This window comes from Filicampus tigris, chromosome 3, assembly GCF_054856515.1.
Source record: "Filicampus tigris isolate MCC_2025a chromosome 3, RoL_Ftig_1.0, whole genome shotgun sequence".
Lineage (NCBI taxonomy): Eukaryota > Metazoa > Chordata > Actinopteri > Syngnathiformes > Syngnathidae > Filicampus > Filicampus tigris.
The window spans coordinates 1977623-1995961 of record NC_141219.1 but is presented as its reverse complement, the minus strand read 5'-3'; the positions used below and the strand labels follow the sequence as shown (position 1 = coordinate 1995961).

Below are 18339 nucleotides of genomic sequence, written 5' to 3'. Positions count from 1 at the left end.
AGCCCCAAATCATGAGGCTGCGATCAAAATTCTTCTCTCTAGCTGTGGTGCTCTCTTCATGATGACCAGTGTTGTTTCTGTCAAACATACCTTTTGGAATTATAGCAAAAAAAGTTCAAGAAAGTGAACGATGTGACTACAAAAATATCAGGATGCGTGTGGAGCAGCTTTATCAGGGAAGTTCAGATTTCCCTCTCCCAAACCACTTCATCCAGCTCTCCTGGGGGAATCCCAAGGCGTTCCCAGGCCAACCGGTAGACATTGTCTCTCCAGCGTGTCCTGGGCCATAGCCTCCTCCCAGTGGGACTGCCCATAAAACCTCAGTCCGGGAGGCATCCTCACCAGATGCCCGAGCCACCTCGTTGCCACTCTGAGCTCCTCACCTTTACAGGAGAGCTAGAACATCCAATATGGGAAACTCATTTTGGCCACATGACTCCCCCTTTTAGTTTAGCTCTTTCTTCAGCATGACAGACTAATGCAGAGTCCGCATCACTGCGGACGCTGGACTGATCCACATGTTGATCTCCCACTCCATGATTCCCTCACTTGTGAACAAGACCCCAAAGTACTTCAACTCCTCCACTTGGTGCAGGAACCCATCCCTGAAGACCATGGCCTCGAATTGGTAGATGCTGAATTTCATCCCAACCACTTCACACTCTGCAGCGAACCAGTTCAGTGAGAGTTGGAAATTGTGGCTTGATGAAGCCAACAGAACCACATTATCTTCATATAAGAAATAATAATAATGTGTCACACTATTTTTTTCAAGCGTAAATTTGATGATTTAAGGATGACAACCATAAATATGTCTTAGTCTAAATCAAAGTACGGTATTAGTAAAATACAATTTCGGCTAAACTTTTGTCCTGGGTCCCGCGCGTGAGAGGGCGCGGTGCATTGTGGGATGTTGCGGGAACGGCGAGATCGCGGAACGCCATCTTTAAACCCCAACAGAGCGGCCAACTACGCAAACAGTAGATGAACCGGGATGAAAAACACTGTTCCTCCTCCGGCGGATTATTTCCATCCGCAACGGGGTAGCGGGGCGAACCGTGCGTTCGCCCGCCACTTCGATGAATAACGAAGGCGCCGTGCCATGGGAGCGAGCGGACGAGATGAGCGGACGCCGCTTTGCAGCTTTATAAGACTGTTGTCATCATAGGCGGCCAACAACAATAGACGGAAAGACAACAACAACGGACTAGCATGCTAACGTGCTAAACGCTAACGTTAGCCGCTACGTCGGTGAAAACATATCGAATTGAGATTAACTTGAACTGGACGCTTCTCGCGGGAGCAAGCACCGGGTCGTTTGGACTCACGCGGGGGAGCCCGAGTGACAAAGTGTCATCATTGAAGTCCAAACTTAAACCCGCATTTTTTTTGCTACGCAATTTTCACTTTTGTTTTTGCGTGTGGTTTAAGCTAGCTCCAAGCTAAAGCCCCAGCTTCTTCTCCCCCTCCCCAAGCGGCCCGGCCGGAGATGCGTGGAAGATGTCGGTGTCGGGGCTGAAGGCCGAACTGAAGTTTTTGGAGTCTATTTTCGACCCAAACCACGAACGATTCCGGATTATCGACTGGAAGCCCGACGAGCTGAGCTGTCAATTCAACGTAACCGGGGAGAAGCTGCTGATTATCCACTGTAACATAACGGTCAGTACGGTAGCGGCGATTGACATGTTTATAGGGGGGGTTAGCAGGCAAGCTAAAGTTAGCCAGCAAATTGCTAGTCGAGTAGCAGACTACGTGCTAATGCGGTGTGCTTATGATACACAGAGAAAGATCTAGATAGGTAAGTTAAGGTATTTTATTTATCCACAAGGGAACTTCACTTTTAGCACTCATATGAACGAGTCTTGGCTTGGTGAATCCTATATTCATTGAGATTGGATATGTAAACAGGAGAGTACGATCTACTACTGAACCTAAAACTACTTTTCAAAACGAAACACACACGGAACTAGTCGAAAGATTGCGACTCTCGTCAGTGCCATTAATCAAAGATGACCAAAGACACATATTGTACATTAGAAGCAAAATGTCACAAAATAGGATACACGGGTTAACTGCCACCTAGTGGAAGAGCGTAAAAATACATTGTCTTTCGTCAACTAATTATTTTTTTAATGTTTTTAGTCAACAAATTAATTTGTTAGGGCCAATAAGGTGAATTGCATATTTTCCTATGGCACACGTGATGATCTCTGACATTGGTTTTAAGTATTTTTGTTTTTTTGGCATAGCTGTATGCAAACAAAATAAACTCACAAAAATGCAAGTTTAGGACTTAAACATGCTTTATTTTTGTGTGTTCAGGAGTCATATCCTTTGACGCCGCCTATTTGGTTCGTGGACTCTGATGACCCCAGCTTGGCACAAGTGTTGGAGCGTCTGGAGGATGTGAGAAAAGGCAGCACCTTGGTAAACGTCACCTCCACATTATGCAGAGGCCTTTAGTGTCCACCCACCATATCGCATGACCAAGACGAGCAGGTTGACTTGTGTACAGAGGCATGGGCAGATGTAGCTGGTTTTCAAAATCTTCTCTCAGACTGATGGTCAATAAAATACTTTCAGTTTCTCTTTGCTGGGTGGTACCAATTGGCCCATGGACCGATACTTGGTCCGCGGCCTGTTTGTTGGGGACCACTGATTACAGCAGCGTAGTGGAGTATTCCAGTAGAGGTTCGACAGGCAGCTGAGGCTCCTTGAGGGGTAACCTCTAGATCTCATATGTCGGGGTCATTGTAAACCAAGGACAACCTGCTCCAGACAGACTGCTCTAATTTAAGGAGGAAGAGTTGCCCGGAAAGCCAACAAGTAAGCAAACTGCACAGTTAATCCTTGGGTGTTCACTGAACTCAAGTCGAGTGATGAAAGTGTTGCATGACTGGACAGGACACTTACTCAGTTGGCTTTCCAATGCCACAGAAACACAATGGGCCTAACGTATCGCATGTGTAGAAACAGGCGCAAGCTTGAATGCGCATGCAAACAGATGTGGAAGCTAATCTACCGGTAGTAACCGGGCGCAACCAGGAACATCTGCCCAACTCACTGAATTGCCTCAGTTAATTTTGCACATTGTTGGCGGAGTATATGCAAATGAGTTCATTTCAGCATGCGCAACCTGATTCATTAGTGGTGCGACAAATTGTGCTGGCTGATTTTTTTTCTTTTTTTTTTTTTGCGTTTGTCGCTGTATAGCGTGTCTGATTGGCATGTGCAACAGCGTGCAAAATGGTGCCAGCGTAGCACAGACAAAAACAGATTTAGTGGGGAACGCTTCTTCGCTCATGTATACATTTTAGAGACGCTAATCTAAAATGGTTGCAACATATGGTTTATTCAGCAATGGAATGGAGTCATGGCGTGTCGCCTAAGACCAAAATCTTTTCAATTGTGCATTTCCTCGTGCCTGTTCCAAGTTTTGTACACGTTACGCAGGAGGCGCAAATCAAATTGCCACACACTCGAGACAAATTAAATCTGAGTAAAAGCAGTCTTAGTAAATCAACACATTGGCGTGAACACGCAATTTAGCGGCCACTGTTTGGCATCTTAGTAAATTAAGTTCAGAGATTGGATTTACACTGCCTGATTCAAGTGACACAATTCCATTTTTGTGTAACTCTATGCTCTTAAGTGGCACAATTTTATGTGGCGTGGTGGTGAAAAGAAAAAGAATGCTTGGAGTCGACTCTCAATTCATGTGGAATCATGCCTAATCCAATTTGGACAAAAACAATCATTTTATACATCACACCAGCAGCAAGCACTAATGTCATCTAGTTGTCTAATAAATGTGATGCTGTCTCTGGGAAATATTCCACTGAGCTTGCTTCTGTGTAGAAGTAAAGGCGGGTTAAAGGGAAGTCAACCCAAATATATTTTTTTCAAGAATATCTTCTATGCAGTCCCACTAGTTGAAACAAGTTATTCTGATTAATATTGCATTTGTGGAATAAGAGTTAATCCACTTGTTTTTAGCCATCTCAGGGGGCGGCCATATTGTCACTTCTGTCGACTGAAAATGACATCACAGATGCTCATGACTCAGGTAACGACCAAATCACGGCTAACCCGTTTCCTGAAGCTGAGCCACGATTATTTGTTGTCTGAGCCCTGAGCAGTTGCGATGTCATTTTCCGTCGACAGAAGTGACAAAATGGCCGCCCCCTGAGATGGCTAAAAACGGGTGGATTTTGCTGCTTAACTCATTTCCACAAATGCAATATTAATCAGAATGCCTTGTTTCAACTAGTGGGCCTGCATAGAACATATGCTTGAAAAAAATGTGTTTTGGGCTGAATGCCATATCTTTGTTGTGCCACTTTTGTGAGATCCTTTTGTGGAAGTGGCTACTGCTAGAAGAGAAACTGTGGACATCAATGTGCAACAGCATCTGTGTGAAAGAGAATAGTGGAAAGCTGGAGAAATGGTCAAAAATACATGACCAATAAATGTCAGATCTTCTGTTTGGATGTCCGATGTTTGTGTGAAACCGATCCGTGCCATTGCCGTTTATAAACAACAGCGTCTTTGGTAACAGGCGGTGGACAAGGTGATACAGTTGGAACACACCTTGCCCTCCAGAAACCAGAAAAAAATGAGGTGTATTTGTGTTTGGCTCATTCAATCATTCCGTAATGTCAACATGTCGTCCCCCCTGGCGCCCTTGTGCTTTTGTCTTCTCCAGCTGCTACAGCAGTTAAAGAAGCTGATTTGTGACCTCTGCCGGCTGTACAACCTTCCTCAGCATCCTGATGTGGAGATGCTGGACCAGCCGCTGCCCGCCGGCCCTGTTGCACAGGACCGCAAGGTAGGAGGGCCACTACTTATAGCACTTGTTAAAAATGTTGTCAGATGCATTGTGATCGCCCCAAAACCACATCTTTGAACTTTTAACGACGCGTGCGTATGTGTGTGTTGTGTAGCATGGGACAGAGGAGGTCACATCAGAAGAAGAGGAGGAGGAAGAGATGGGAGAGGTAACAATATTTCGACTAGAACACTTCCTTCCTGTTCATAAGATGGAGATTGAAATAGCGAGTGCTGAACACACCGCTCTGTCTTATTACCATATAATCACGCCAGATAACATTTTAAGCGTTATTCACATCTCAGCTGTGGCCTCCGACAGGACATTGAGGACCTGGACCACTATGAAATGAAAGAGGAGGAGCCCGTGGAAGGCAAGAAGTCTGAAGATGACGGCATCGAGAAGGAGAACCTGGCCGTCCTGGAGAAGATCAGGAAGAACCAGAGGCAGGACCACTTAAATGTGAGTCGGACATGTGTGTACGTTCCCTGAAGAGGTGGCGTTGATCGAGATCAGACAAAATTGATATGAATGCAACTGTGTGTGGTTTCACATGTAATTAGATGTAGGGCTGCAGCTATCACATATTTTGGTATTCGCATATTCTACGCCGTGTTGTTGAAGTCTGTAGCAAGAGTTTGTGTACGGCAAACGGACATTCCGTATGGGATAATTTAACATGACAGAGAAAAAATTGTGGTAAAGAAGGATGATGATTGATCAGTTTAAGTGGATAAAACTCAAAATACCGAATATTTAATAATAAAAAAGCAGCAACCGGTTGATTTCATCGTGTTTGGTTTTGAAATTTGTACTGGTCCAGTCAGGCCAGCCTGAGTGAACTTCAGGTGACCCGACAGTCACGGAGGCCCTTGAGTGTCGTGACTTGACACTCACCTCTCCCCACTGCATTATGAAAAGCATCCTTGACTTTTGCTGTGCTTTGTGAGCTGTCCCTTCACACATCATTATCCCGCCTTTGTTCCAGCTCTGATCTTACCTCCCAAGTCAGACTAGAATGTCGGGAGGGGCTTCATTCTGTCCAGTCTGACACCAGTTAGCACTCAGTTGCCAGTTGGCGTCTGCCTACCGAATGTTTCCCTTTTTCCGCTCTGGTTCAGTTCAAACGTTCTTCTTTGACCGATTTGCTCAATTGCTTTCAGGGCGCCGTGTCTGGTTCTGTGCAAGCCTCGGACCGCCTGATGAAGGAACTCCGAGAGATCTACAGGTCGCAGAGTTACAAGACGGGTAGGCGAGCACATACATAAAGTACACACTTACTTACATCTGCATACAAGTAGTTCTGCTGTCTTTTGACGACTATACGAAGTTCCACCAGTTGCAGCAGAAAATATTTATTTGAATACAGTGAACCCCCATTTATTGCAGGGGATATGTTCCAAATCCATCTGCAAAACGTGAAATAATTGCTTGATATAGAAAGATTCCATTCATACTTTTACCACTCCGCCGTGCCTTAAGCACATTTCAATGTAGTGAAACACACGTCGTCTTCTCCTGGTCTCCAAAGAAGAGGCGACGTGCGCTTGCTTCAAGCTCTTTGTCACTCCTTGTTGAAGTTTACTGAAAAACTGACACAACAACACAAAAAAGAGAATTAAACATTGTAATTTTGTGAAAAACACACATGTCCAATTTTGGAATTAGTTTTAACTGTCACGTTAATGCGATGTCTGTAATGCGCAAAACACCATTCACATAAAAAATGAAAATGGAAAAAAAAAAAGGACATTTTTCACCAAACTGTTGGAATTTTACAGCGAATTGTTATCGTTGCGGAGGCAGATTTATTGACACAGAGAAATGGAATGATAGTTTGTATTTCCACTATTTTGTATATTCAGGCATCTATTCGGTGGAGCTGGCCAACGACAGCCTGTACGAGTGGCATGTCAAACTACGAACGTGAGTGGAAGTTGTACTGGGGCCTGCCTTTGTTTAGGAATGGACTGACTAATGAAGGTGGTGGTGTGTTCATCCGCAGTGTGGATCCGGACAGCCCCTTACACAGCGACTTACAAGTCTTAAAGGAAAAGGAAGGAATGGACTACATTTTACTCAACTTCTCCTACAAAGTGAGTAAACGGAAAAATCTTGGCCAAAATTGCATCATGAAAAAAGGGGAAATGTTTCAATCTACTGTTTTTCCTTCTTCAGGATAATTTCCCTTTTGATCCTCCATTTGTGCGGGTTGTGTCACCTGTGCTGTCTGGGGGGTGAGTGATTCAAAATGGTTTTTTTTGTTGTTTTGTTTGTTTTTTTACAGTGCTTCATCAAACAATGCCGCCATCCTCAATCCGCACACAATGGATAGATGGACAAATATCTTTTTCATTTTAGCGTAAGCCATCTGTCAAGCATAGACATTTTGCATTTCAATTTGGTTCTTCTTGAATTTGCCACTGACGTGTACAGCATTTTGATACAGCTGTGGCTGTTGGAAAAAGTTGAGTTGTCAAAATGGCCGTCTTTCATTGTCTTTTGAGACATGGGTTGTCGTGACTTTTTTTGTGGGTCTACTAATGACAGACTCGCCTCGCAAATTTGCTGTTGCAGAGTAAAATCGACTTCAGGGTTATGGCTGAATTTTTAAAAGCGTTTCCAGACAACTGGGCGAGGGCTTGCACGACCAAATGTATATTACCACCCGGATTAAAATTTGGTGATCTTATGAGATGGGCAAGCCTTCAAATGGCCTTGTATTTGATCAAGGAAATAAAGAAAGCACACTTTATAAAACAAGTTGATAATTGTAAAGGTTCGCCACCTTTCCCGTAATGCAAAGAAAGACGTTTAAAACATAAGAAGGAATCGAATAATGCTTCGCTTTGTGCCCTTTAGCTATGTTCTTGGAGGAGGTGCCCTGTGCATGGAGCTTCTCACCAAACAGGTGATTTATTCTTTTCATCCTCTCAAAAAGTCAAGTAGTGCATGCTGATTTAAAAAAAAAAAAAAAAAAAAAAAAAAAAAAAAAATTTAATCAAATTTAAGACCCTTTATAACTGTTGCAATAACTCTCTTTCTTGCTCGCAGGGTTGGAGCAGTGCCTATTCAATTGAGTCTGTCATCATGCAGATCAATGCCACTTTAGTCAAGGGAAAAGCCAGAGTGCAGTTTGGAGCTAATAAAGTAAGTGAGCGCAGTGCTGTTGCGCAATTTTAGAGGCAGTTTTCTCCACGTAGCTATTTCATTGGAGCTGATCTTATTGTCACAATCTGATTATTTCCTTGAACAGCTGTTATGATACAAATACATTAGCGATGGGCATAATCATGTAGTACAGTATTTTCTGGATCATAAGCCGCACCTTTACATAAGCCGCACCGTGCTACTGTAATTTAAAAAAAATAATGAAAAAAAAACTATATAAGCCCCACCTTAAAATAAGCCGCATGGTTCAAAAGTAGCGGCTTTTAGTCCTAAAAATGCGGTAATTGATTTATTAAGAGTTCAACTGATTGAGTGATTGAGTAATTGAGTCAAAAAGGAGTGCACCACTTGACTGGTAGGTCAGTCATTTGAGTAAAATTAGTTTGCCGTCTCAAGAAGCAGAATATGACATCAGCCATGGGAAGTTCAATACAACTGGCATAGGAAGCAGGAGTTCAGAACAATCTGAGTAAAATTGTCGATGTGGTGGTATTGCGTTTCCAGTTTCCTTTGTGGAATCTTCTATTATGTGTTATTTGAAAAAAAATATTTAATCAATATACAGGAAAATGAGCTGTCTTGTGGATTTTTAAAATAAATTTGCAACAGGTTTTCATAGTGGAAAGAGTCATGCTAAAAATAAAAATTCAACACTCCATTGTATGTACGTTTTATGCTGGAAATTGGATACTAAAGTCTGATGAAGTATCGCTAAAATGGCTTACATGCTGTCATTCATCTCACCTTGCAGAACCAGTACAATCTAGCCAGAGCACAACAGTCCTACAAATCCCTGGTCCAGATCCATGAAAAGAACGGTTAGTACTCCCCTTTTTTTTAACCATTTCTGTGACTTCTATGGACCATTCAAACACTACTGAGCTGCTACCATGCTTCTATGGATCGAGTTTCTGAAATCATTACCACGGTGGTAGAAAGTAGTGTTCTGTGGCCGCCCCCATTAAGTCACAGCACAGACGGCTGAAAATTGTCTCGCCAGAAAGTCTGGCACTGAAACAACACGAGGCGAGCTGCTTTAAATTAAAAAAAAAGAAAAGTTGAGCAGAATTAATGCTTACTTAAAAAAAAGGCACAAAAATACTGTCAGAAGTGGACTTTCCATGATAGTGGCAGTAAAATATCCCCGCAGGAGGTCTGAAAGTTTCTCACGCCACTTCAGCTTTACCAAAGACCTAAGAGGGAAATGACGCAAGTTCACTTTGGTGACCTTGAAGTGGTGGCTGCTGTCACATGCATTCACGTCTCTTGGGAAGTGGGTCACAACCAGGGCTGACCAAAAGTTGTCGGCTCAAAATACAAATTAGATGCAGACAAACATACAAAAAGGAACATGTATTGCTGTAACACTGACGTATACAGTATAGAACGAGTTACTGGGGCAACAATGACTGAATACAATTTTATTATTTTTTTTGAAATCAAGAAAATGCAACAGTGCAACAGTGTAAACTGTATCACTCTGGATACCGCCGCATATACAGTGGCTAAAACTGCATGTAATATTTTGTAATATATAATGACGACAAATTTAAATGAGCCCAACATTGGCGACTGTTTTCTTATCGATAGTGTGAGTTGAAAAGATCACCAGTTTTATTCTATCAGTAATTTCATGTAAAATTATTTTCTTAGTAATTTTCCTTGTTTCGGGAAAATGGTACAATGTTTTTCATGACATTTTTCTAATAATATTCCAACTTGATTTTTGCCAACCTTTCCCCTCATTACAATTTCATTCTTGTAATATTAGGATGACTGGTATTCTTGTAAAAGGAAAAAAAACAACATTTTATCGACATATGACTTTGTTCTTCTATTATTGATTTAACTCATAAAATGAAGACCTCTTTCTCACATTATGATATAATAATATATATATAATATAATATTTTCGCAGTAGTATTCCTTTTATTAAATTGCTTTTTCTCATCGAATGCTCACTTTTTCCTCGCGATCTTACTACTGTATTCATGTATGATTACGTCTTTCTCCTAAACCTCCGCTCCAGAATATTTTGATTTGATTCTTGTAATATTGCCTTTTTTCTCATAAAATTCAAACTTTTGTTCTCATAATCTTTTGTCGTCTTGTAAAATTTTCCATCACAATACTAAGACTTTTATTTCTATTAATGAATTTGTTGTCCACTTTTTGTGGGAGTCCTATGAAAATGTTACTCAATGTCCTCACAGACATCATCTTAATGCAGCTATTGATGTTTTTTCTGTAATGCAACGTATTATCTCGTATATTTATTAATTAATCCACCTAGACGGTATATTTCTGGGGGGGTCTGTATAATCCCAATCCCACTAATATTGTGATCAAAACATGCCCATGTACTGAATCTGTTGTTGCTGTTTTGGATGCAGGATGGTACACACCCCCAAAGGAGGATGGCTAAAGATGAGATTTTTTTTTTTCTCCTTCCTGCTCTAGATTTATTTTCCTTGCGACCATCATTTATTATTATTTTTTTTAATGTTTTTTTTTTTTTTTTTTTTTGCGCAAACGATTTTGAACGTTTTGTGAACGTCAAGCCAAAATTCCTCATCCAGTGACCGACCAACCAGAAACAAGCACATAAGCAAATGCAGCACCCCTCCGCTTTGGACGTCGATCCCGCCGTCACATATTTATCACCCGATGGAAACGGTGGACTTAAACATACCGCTGGCGTCGCCCATGGCCGAGGCTCATTTTTAAATGGGACGGTGCCTATTTGACTTGGCCCACACGACCACGGTGGTGCTCAGCAACATCTCGACGGAGCTTCCACGTATGGCGAGCCAGCTTGCATTTGGACGTCGTTTCAAAGCTTCTCAAGGCCTCCGATGAAGAGAACATCGACACCTTTGCTTTGTCACCTTGAGCCCAGTGTCGGGAATTCTACTAAGACAAATGGACCGCAGAGGTCGGCATCGGCTCACGCTGTAATCTAGTTGATTTTGACGCCACAGTGTAAACATGTACGTTTGTATTTCTGCAAGAGGATGTTTCTAATGTAACCCCGTCCCGGCCCCTTGAGACTGTGTACACTCGTGCGGGCCGTGACTATCAACAGAAGCTTCCCTCTTGGAATGAAGAAGTTGCGACACGGATGCTCTTGCATCAGGAAACTCAAGTACGCCATATTCTTATGTAAGACTAATGACTACTGCATTTTTTTTCCCTTTTTAATATTAATTTGTCCTCCAGGTGACAATAGCCTCTTTTACACAGAAAGCCTGAAAAAAAAAAAAATTGCCTGCAACGGAGCCACAACAGAAGATGAGACATTAACTGGGAGAAGATGTCAGTGTTAAACTTGGCACCCTCTGCCCCAAAGTCTCAGAATACGTTTGGTTACCCCGCTTCAATCACGGCTCTGATACTACCTGCAAAAGCCGAAAGTCACGGCGCTGACGTCGTCCCCACCTTTCCGCGTCGGTGCCGTTTCATCCTTAACAGCGATACGTGGCGAGAAAATGCTGGCATTTGCAGGCAGTGTAAAAGGGACCATTGACCCGTTTTTGTTGATGGCGCGTCTTCATCACAGCTGTCACTGGCATTCCGGAGGGCTTTGGCGATTCTTTATTGTTTTATTTTTCTTTTTTTTGGTCATTCCTCTTAACCGGATGAACCTCAGTCACAGGCTATGCAGCGAATCGTCATTTGATCGGCCCGCGTAGTTTTCACAAGCCACAACGGATGTCTGAAGGTGGGAAGCAAAAGTGACCTTCCGAGTTGTCCTAGATGGTGTGTTTGTTTTCCTCAACTCTCAGCAATAGTCTGAACTTTGCACCTCACTACTACCATCACAGAAACTCCTCACACATCTGCTATGTCAAGCGATTCCTGTTCCGTGTTCCATTCCATTTGATGCACTCCCGTCATTGGGTGTTAAGTGGTGTTACCAGCTTTGTTTTAAAGTAGGATGTTCTAAAATACAGCATAGGAAGCTTCATCACAAGGTTGTGTTCACACTTTGCTTTGAACCGAGACGGACACAAATGCGGTCCAAATCAACCGGGGCACCGTATGTCTTTTCGTGAGCGAAACGGCGCACCAAACTACGAGTGTGAACACAAGCCTTAATTATGTCATCCCTCTAAGGAAAAAAAACAAAAAAACAAAAAAAAACCCTGCAAAACATCGGCCCCCGATCGTGGTGTCGTCACCGGATGGACATTTTCCAGCGCGGCATAGATGCAATCAGTGTTCATGCCGGCATCCTGTGGGGAGTGTGGGCACAAACTCAGGAATACATACCACAAACGTAGCTAAGGATCTTCAAAATCCGCATCCTGATCATTGCTGTGCATGTCAATATATCCCAGCTCCTCAAAGTTACTGAACGGCAAAGCGAGGCCTTGTTGCCATTTCTCCAAGGCTTCAAACTCAATAAAAAAAAAATTAAAATAAAAAAAATAAAAAACATTTTCATCTCACTCTGGACAGGTGTTCTATTACTTTTCAGCTCAAGTTCATAGGCAACATCATTAACAGTAACATTCATTGCGTCTTGGCACTTGGCAGCGGTTTTTTGTTGCCCTGCGTGCGGAACCAGGTTGGATAAAGTTACAAATTCCAATTCAGCATTTTAACCGTTGACCTTTCTGATGATTGTTAACCCTGAGTCTGATGTGCACTGAAAGCAGCTCCCCCTTAGGTCCACAATTCCCAAGACCGACGCAGGTCCAAAGTCGGAACTGTTGCCGGATTACGGTCCGCTAAATCGCGATTGTCCCTTGGCTTCTTAAGTTATGCACTGGTTAGCATGCTTTGCATTTGGTTCACATTTTTGTTTTGTTACCCCCATTGCAAGGGTGAATTTGACCATGTAAAATAATTTGTAAACTTGCATCAAGTTTATGAATAAAGAATTTTATGAAATATCTCTGCGCTCTTTCTGTATTCATTGAGCACAGGCCTACCATTAATTAATAGATGACCTATTGTCATGTTCATCACCTTCATTTAATCACATCAATTTTTAACATCTTAACACATTTTTAGATGCCACATATGGAAAAGAAAAAAAAAATTGGTATGCGTATTGCATCCTTTCTCCTCTAATCGTGTGTGGCATACTCGAGTGACAGGATTTGTAAAGTACTGCCTTAAAAGGGTGGTCAACCCAAGCATATTTTCTTCAAGAATATGTTCTATGCAGGCCCACTAGTTGAAACGAGGAATTCTGATAAATATTGTGTTTGTGGAATAAAATTAATCCACACATTATTAGCCATCTCAGGGGCGGCCATTTTGTCACTTCTGTTGACTGAAAACGACATCACAGATGCTCGACCAATCATGGATCAGCTTCAGAAAACAGGTGAGCTGTGATTGGTCGTTACCTGAGCCCTGAGGAGTGGAGATGTCATTTTCAGTCGACAGAAGTGACAAAATGGCCGCCCCCTCAGATGGCTAAAAACGAGTGGATTCATTTTTATTCCACAAACACAATATTTACCAGAATGCCTTGTTTCAACTATTTTTTTTTTGTCCAATCAGATTTCAAGTGCTGCCATGTCAAAATCAGTAATGCTGACCAACTTCAACTTTTTTAGAAACTGGAGTCTTTGTTTAATCAATTAGATTCCACATTTACCTCAGTGGGCCAGCTAGCTTGCCCAAAATGCCATCAGCATTTTTCCATCTCATGATTTTTGGCCAGAGCAGGCCAAGTTTGACTAGCAAGCGCATCTGTTATAATCTACATATCTCTGGCGTTGGGCCAAAACCTCCTAAATCACATTTTGGTGAATTTAATATTTTTCTATATTATTGGTCAATCCTCACGCGTGGGTGTTATGTTCTCACATTATTGAACAATCTAAAGTGTTGAAAACGGCTTGCTCTCTTCCACGACGCAATGCTAATGACTAAACAAACTTGCCATTTGTGGGGTCTCCTGAAAAGTGACTATTTTGGAGGTACAAGGTTTTGGCCCGACGCCAGCGATATATCATGTTATTCAATATTTTTTAATGAGTCTGAACTGTTCCAGATGGTGGATGTGGCACAGCTGCGTATTGTGTTTTTCTTGTAGCATTGACGCTTTCTATAATTGTGACATGATGGAAAATAGTGTAAAGAGGTTAGTTGACCTCCAACAACCGGGCCTTTTGCTGACTTTGATCAAAATGGATGGGAAATGCTCCAGTTTGTAACCTGCTTTACTGTTTGGCTTTCTCTGCCACTGGCTTTCGCCTCCCTGTCAAGGTGTTTGTTTTCAGTGACCACTAGATGGCAGTAGTGCACTGTCAACATTGTTTCCTCTCTGGCCATGTGAATGAGTACTGAAATCTTTTGGGTCACTCAAGTGTTTGATGTGGGCTACTGGACAGGAAAAGTAGCACTTTTTCTTTTTGTTGCTTTTTTTTTGGGAGTCTACTTTTGTAATGATTTGTATCATGACTTCGAGGGCCTCTGGGGGCCATCCTGACTCCATTATTTGTTACAGGTACACAGTAAACCAAAGGCCTCAAGGGGCCCAGAGGAAAGAAACAGTCCATCTCGGTGATTGAAAGTGTCCACCTGGAAGCCTCGATGGGCACAGCTTCAAGCACAGACGGCATCTGTGTTTGACGCTGTTCACTGGTCCATTACATTTTCTTCTTTCTGAGTTTGCCTTCAGTAACTTAAGGAATTATCTTTCGACACTCAATATGTGATATAATGCCATGTTGATTATGAGCTTAAGATAAAATCAGGACCAACTGTACAAATCCATGTTTGGCCCTTTCCAACCCAATGAAGTAAAAAAAAAAAAAAAAAAAAGTTAAATGTCACCCAAAAATGACTTGCGGTGTTTTACATTGGAAAAATGTCATGACACATCACCAGACGAAAATCCATAAATATAAAACACCGGAATGAAAAACAGGATATATTGTGGTGACCGAGCGTCCCTTCTTGTGCCGCGTGACATGACAAAAACGACAAACTCGTGCGCTGCTGTGCGCCGGTCATAAGCTCCAAACGGGCTGTCTTAAACTGAGGACCCCTTCAGAAGCAAAATCACCGTCAATCAATAAATAATCATGCCAATTCCTGCCATTTCCTAAGCAACAATAATTGTCATAATGTGACTAAAAGTCCAACTTTCAGGAATATTAGATTCGCCTTATCCTCAGTTGCTGTTTAGTTTTACACAAAATGCATCTGATTGACTGAAAAATCTTAAGGTTCTCGCAAGACCTGTTGCTTTGGAAAACATTTTTTTTGGTTTTTTTTTGTTGCGAGCCTTGTTAGCGTGAATTTAGCAACACGGGCTGCTCTAATGATGTCTGGCTTTGAAGAAGAACTCCCTCTGTGACTATGTCGGTCGGCCCAAAGCATCTGGACGCCAATAAAGCAGGTGCCCACCCACCCTATGACCGCCCTTCCCCCTCTCGTCTGAAGCTGTCACCATGTGGCTCTAATGCTCTGCGGCAATTCACATGTGATTTAGCATGACCGTCCATCATCTAATACAGGCCATAGTTTATTGAATTGAAATGTAAAGAGTTCGGGGTGAATCTCATTTCTTCTCATTCCGGTTAGCCAGCTAGCATAAACGCTTTGCCATCTGCCTCGTCTAATTGCCTTCACACCGTCCTCGGCTTTGGGACGTTTCAATACGACCGAGCAGACAAGGACGTGAAAATGAAAAGCTGTCTGACAACGTCCAATGGATTTGCAAGTGCCTTGATAAGACAAAAGAAAAGAAAAGAAAAGCTGACAAGATGGGGAGCCAGCGGTCGTAGGGAGTTACTGCGATGCAGCTGCAAAACTCTTGCTAGCCCTCTGTTGAGTTGAGGAAAGAAAAACCCACGGTGGTCACCGAAATGACTTGAATCTGCCAAAAGTGTAATCATAACTTCAGTGCAGTGGCTCATCTCCTGTCAACGCTCTGCCTTTCACCCTGCGGCAAGTGATCAGTTGAAGGTTTTAAAAGTGGCCCAATCCCAACATCCACACTTGCGCCCGACGGTCTTCGCTGAAGTGCACACGTAGTGCACGAAGGGTTCGAGGCCGCAGGATACAAGTGTACAAAAATCGCAGAATTGGGACCGTCATCGACTTGTGCCCCTGCCTCAGAGAGCGTGGCGGCACCGGTTGTTATTTTGCTGTTGAAATTATATCAAAACTTCAGTAAAATTGTAGTAAAGTAAAACCCAGGCTCGGTCTTCCGGTCGATGGAACTATGGCTCCATTATTTGGACTATTTGCGGCTCCTGCATACTTGCGGCGAAGGTCGCTAAGCGCGCCAGCTAAACCAGGACAAAACACGTAGGTAAACGGTGAGGTTAGACATCGATTGAAATTACATACATACAAATGATAATAATCGGATATTTACACCTGAAGAGACATTTTTTTCCCGGCACAGGTACAGGAACTCCACCCAATGTCGTCAGATTTTGGTCAAATCAGCAGTGAATTGTGGGTAGTATGCTTGGGCCCCTAATGGATGCGGGCTTAGCCGAAGTGTGGAACAAGGGGGCGGGGCAACAGAGCACTTTGCGGAATTGACACCCGACACATTCGTACCCCTCGGCGGGAAGGCGCTACGGAGGCGCACAAGGGAGCAAGTGCAGGGATTGGGATCGGGCCATAGATGCATCAAGAGCCATTCGGGTTGGAGCTGCTCTTGCTAATCTTGTGATTAACGTCCGGCGACCAGATCAGAGTCATCTGCCTTTTACTACGTTGGTCAATGCATCCAAGATAGAAAGGTGCCTCATGGATACATTTATGACCACTGACGGTGTAGCGGTTCACATACTGTAGTTGACGCGCGTGCAGCTAGCTGGTTCTTGTTTTCCAGTCAATGACCCGTTTTCAGTTTCGTCTAATGTAACCGTCTGGCAACCGGACCAAGTTGGATTTTCACCCTCGACAGCTGTTGTTAACGGAGCGGTTCATTTTGCTCAACTTCACACAGTTGGTTCTTGAGTCCCCTGTCGGTGGTCTGCCTGTCGCGCTACATCAAATGATCCGCTCAAAGCTAGCGAGACTTTTGGGTGCCACATAGATGCGTTTAGGGCCGTTGAGGTCGTAGCGGTTCACATAGCTCACTTTGGACGACCAGAGCGTGTAGTGTGCTTATCCGACATGAGAAATTACAACGGTTGGACACCAATATATTTCTGTCCGTTGTTGGCGTAGTGGTTCAAATAGCTGAATGCCACAGAGTTCATTCTTGATTTCCCGTCAACGGTCCGCCGCCTCTCTTTCACCCCCGTGTCAAACGATCCATCGATGATAGAAAAGCGTCAGTAGATTTGAATGTTGACAGCTGCTGTTGGGCTAGCGGTTAACCGGGACACAATGCAGCGTTGCTGCGACGCTGAACAAGATAAGATACTTTCAAGCGGCGACTTGATGCGCTTCCTTTTGGAGATCTTTCACCTTGTGTGTCCTTGCCAGCGTCAGAGGAAGCCAGCGTGTCGTTCTGCTCCCCTGCACAGACGACGTTTACATCACACCGAGGCTAAATGGATTTCCATTAGCGGGGCTGTGACTTATCCCAGATGCTTACTCGATGCCGTGCGGGCACCGTAGCGGAAAGTTCCCCCGCTGGACCCGACAATAAAAAGCAAATATGAGCGTTCAGAGGGGCGCTTGCGTGCGCGCACTTGACGGCCGAAAGAATTGGGCAAAATAAGACGGATTGCCGAGAACCCCGGCGACAAGGCCATAAACGGCAGCTGGACTATTGAAATGCGCGCAGTTTAGCTGCAGTGGCAACATCTGTTTACGCGGAGGCGCTTAGGTCGTTATGGATACGCCTCATCAGGCAGCCAAACCCGCACTGGAGAATCAATAGAAAGAAGAATGGATCGCGGTGAAACAGACCATCCGTCTCTCTGCACCACCCTCACGGCGCTCCTCAACGCGCACCCCGCAGAACCCCCCCCCCCCCCCGCCCCAAAGCCCCCATCCCAAAATAAGCATTCGTCTTTTCTCTCATTAGGCGCCGGATGGTATCTTTATGCCGAATAATGAGCCAGCGATAATTAGAAATCGAAGAGATTTGTGCACTACTGTACGAGTGGGGGAATCCATCTCCTCAAAGGTTTTGAAAGAAGAAACGCAATGTAGCGCTAATAAGCCACTCAACAGATTCCATCATGCATCGAGTGAGAAACAAACAAAAAAACAATCGACGATATTCAGTCATCTTTGTGCAAGGGATTAAAACATTTTGTGGTTGCCGTGATTAATTCGCTGAATAATCAAATCCATTTTCCCTATTGAAATATATTGGAATGCCGTGAATACTTTGAAACCAGAACACTGCGCTGAACCACATGTTGCTTCATCTACACCACAGGTGTCAAACTGCC

General features: G+C 43.4%; 1 protein-coding gene across 2 annotated transcripts; it reads left to right on the top strand.

Moving 5' to 3' along the window:
- The first annotated feature begins 925 nt into the window (after positions 1-925).
- On the top strand, positions 926-12897 carry ube2q1 (ubiquitin-conjugating enzyme E2Q family member 1). 2 transcript variants are annotated; one of them, XR_015086247.1, is made up of 14 exons: positions 926-1659; positions 2323-2427; positions 4706-4828; positions 4944-4997; positions 5150-5290; positions 5992-6076; positions 6694-6754; positions 6834-6924; positions 7007-7065; positions 7691-7739; positions 7883-7978; positions 8751-8817; positions 10393-11973; positions 12092-12897. XR_015086247.1 is itself a non-coding variant. In XM_086026281.1 (13 exons), the coding sequence occupies exons 1-13, from the start codon at positions 1501-1503 to the stop codon at positions 10422-10424; spliced, it is 1122 nt and encodes a 373-aa protein (XP_085882407.1). In that variant the 5' UTR covers positions 926-1500; the 3' UTR covers positions 10425-12897. The 2 variants fall into 2 exon arrangements, 1 of the variants encoding a protein (XP_085882407.1); XM_086026281.1 differs by having other exon boundaries at positions 10393-12897.
- Positions 12898-18339: the final 5442 nt, after the last annotated feature.

What these genes read in the sequence shown, in the direction of transcription:
- ube2q1 (XM_086026281.1), top strand. Translation starts at nt 1,501, where the DNA reads ATGTCGGTGTCGGGGCTGAAGGCCGAACTGAAGTTTTTGGAGTCTATT. An exon ending in TTATCCACTGTAACATAACG is followed by an intron (nt 1,660 to 2,322) that starts GTCAGTACGGTA and finishes TTGTGTGTTCAG; the next exon opens with GAGTCATATCCTTTGACGCC. An exon ending in TGCAGTTTGGAGCTAATAAA is followed by an intron (nt 7,979 to 8,750) that starts GTAAGTGAGCGC and finishes CTCACCTTGCAG; the next exon opens with AACCAGTACAATCTAGCCAG.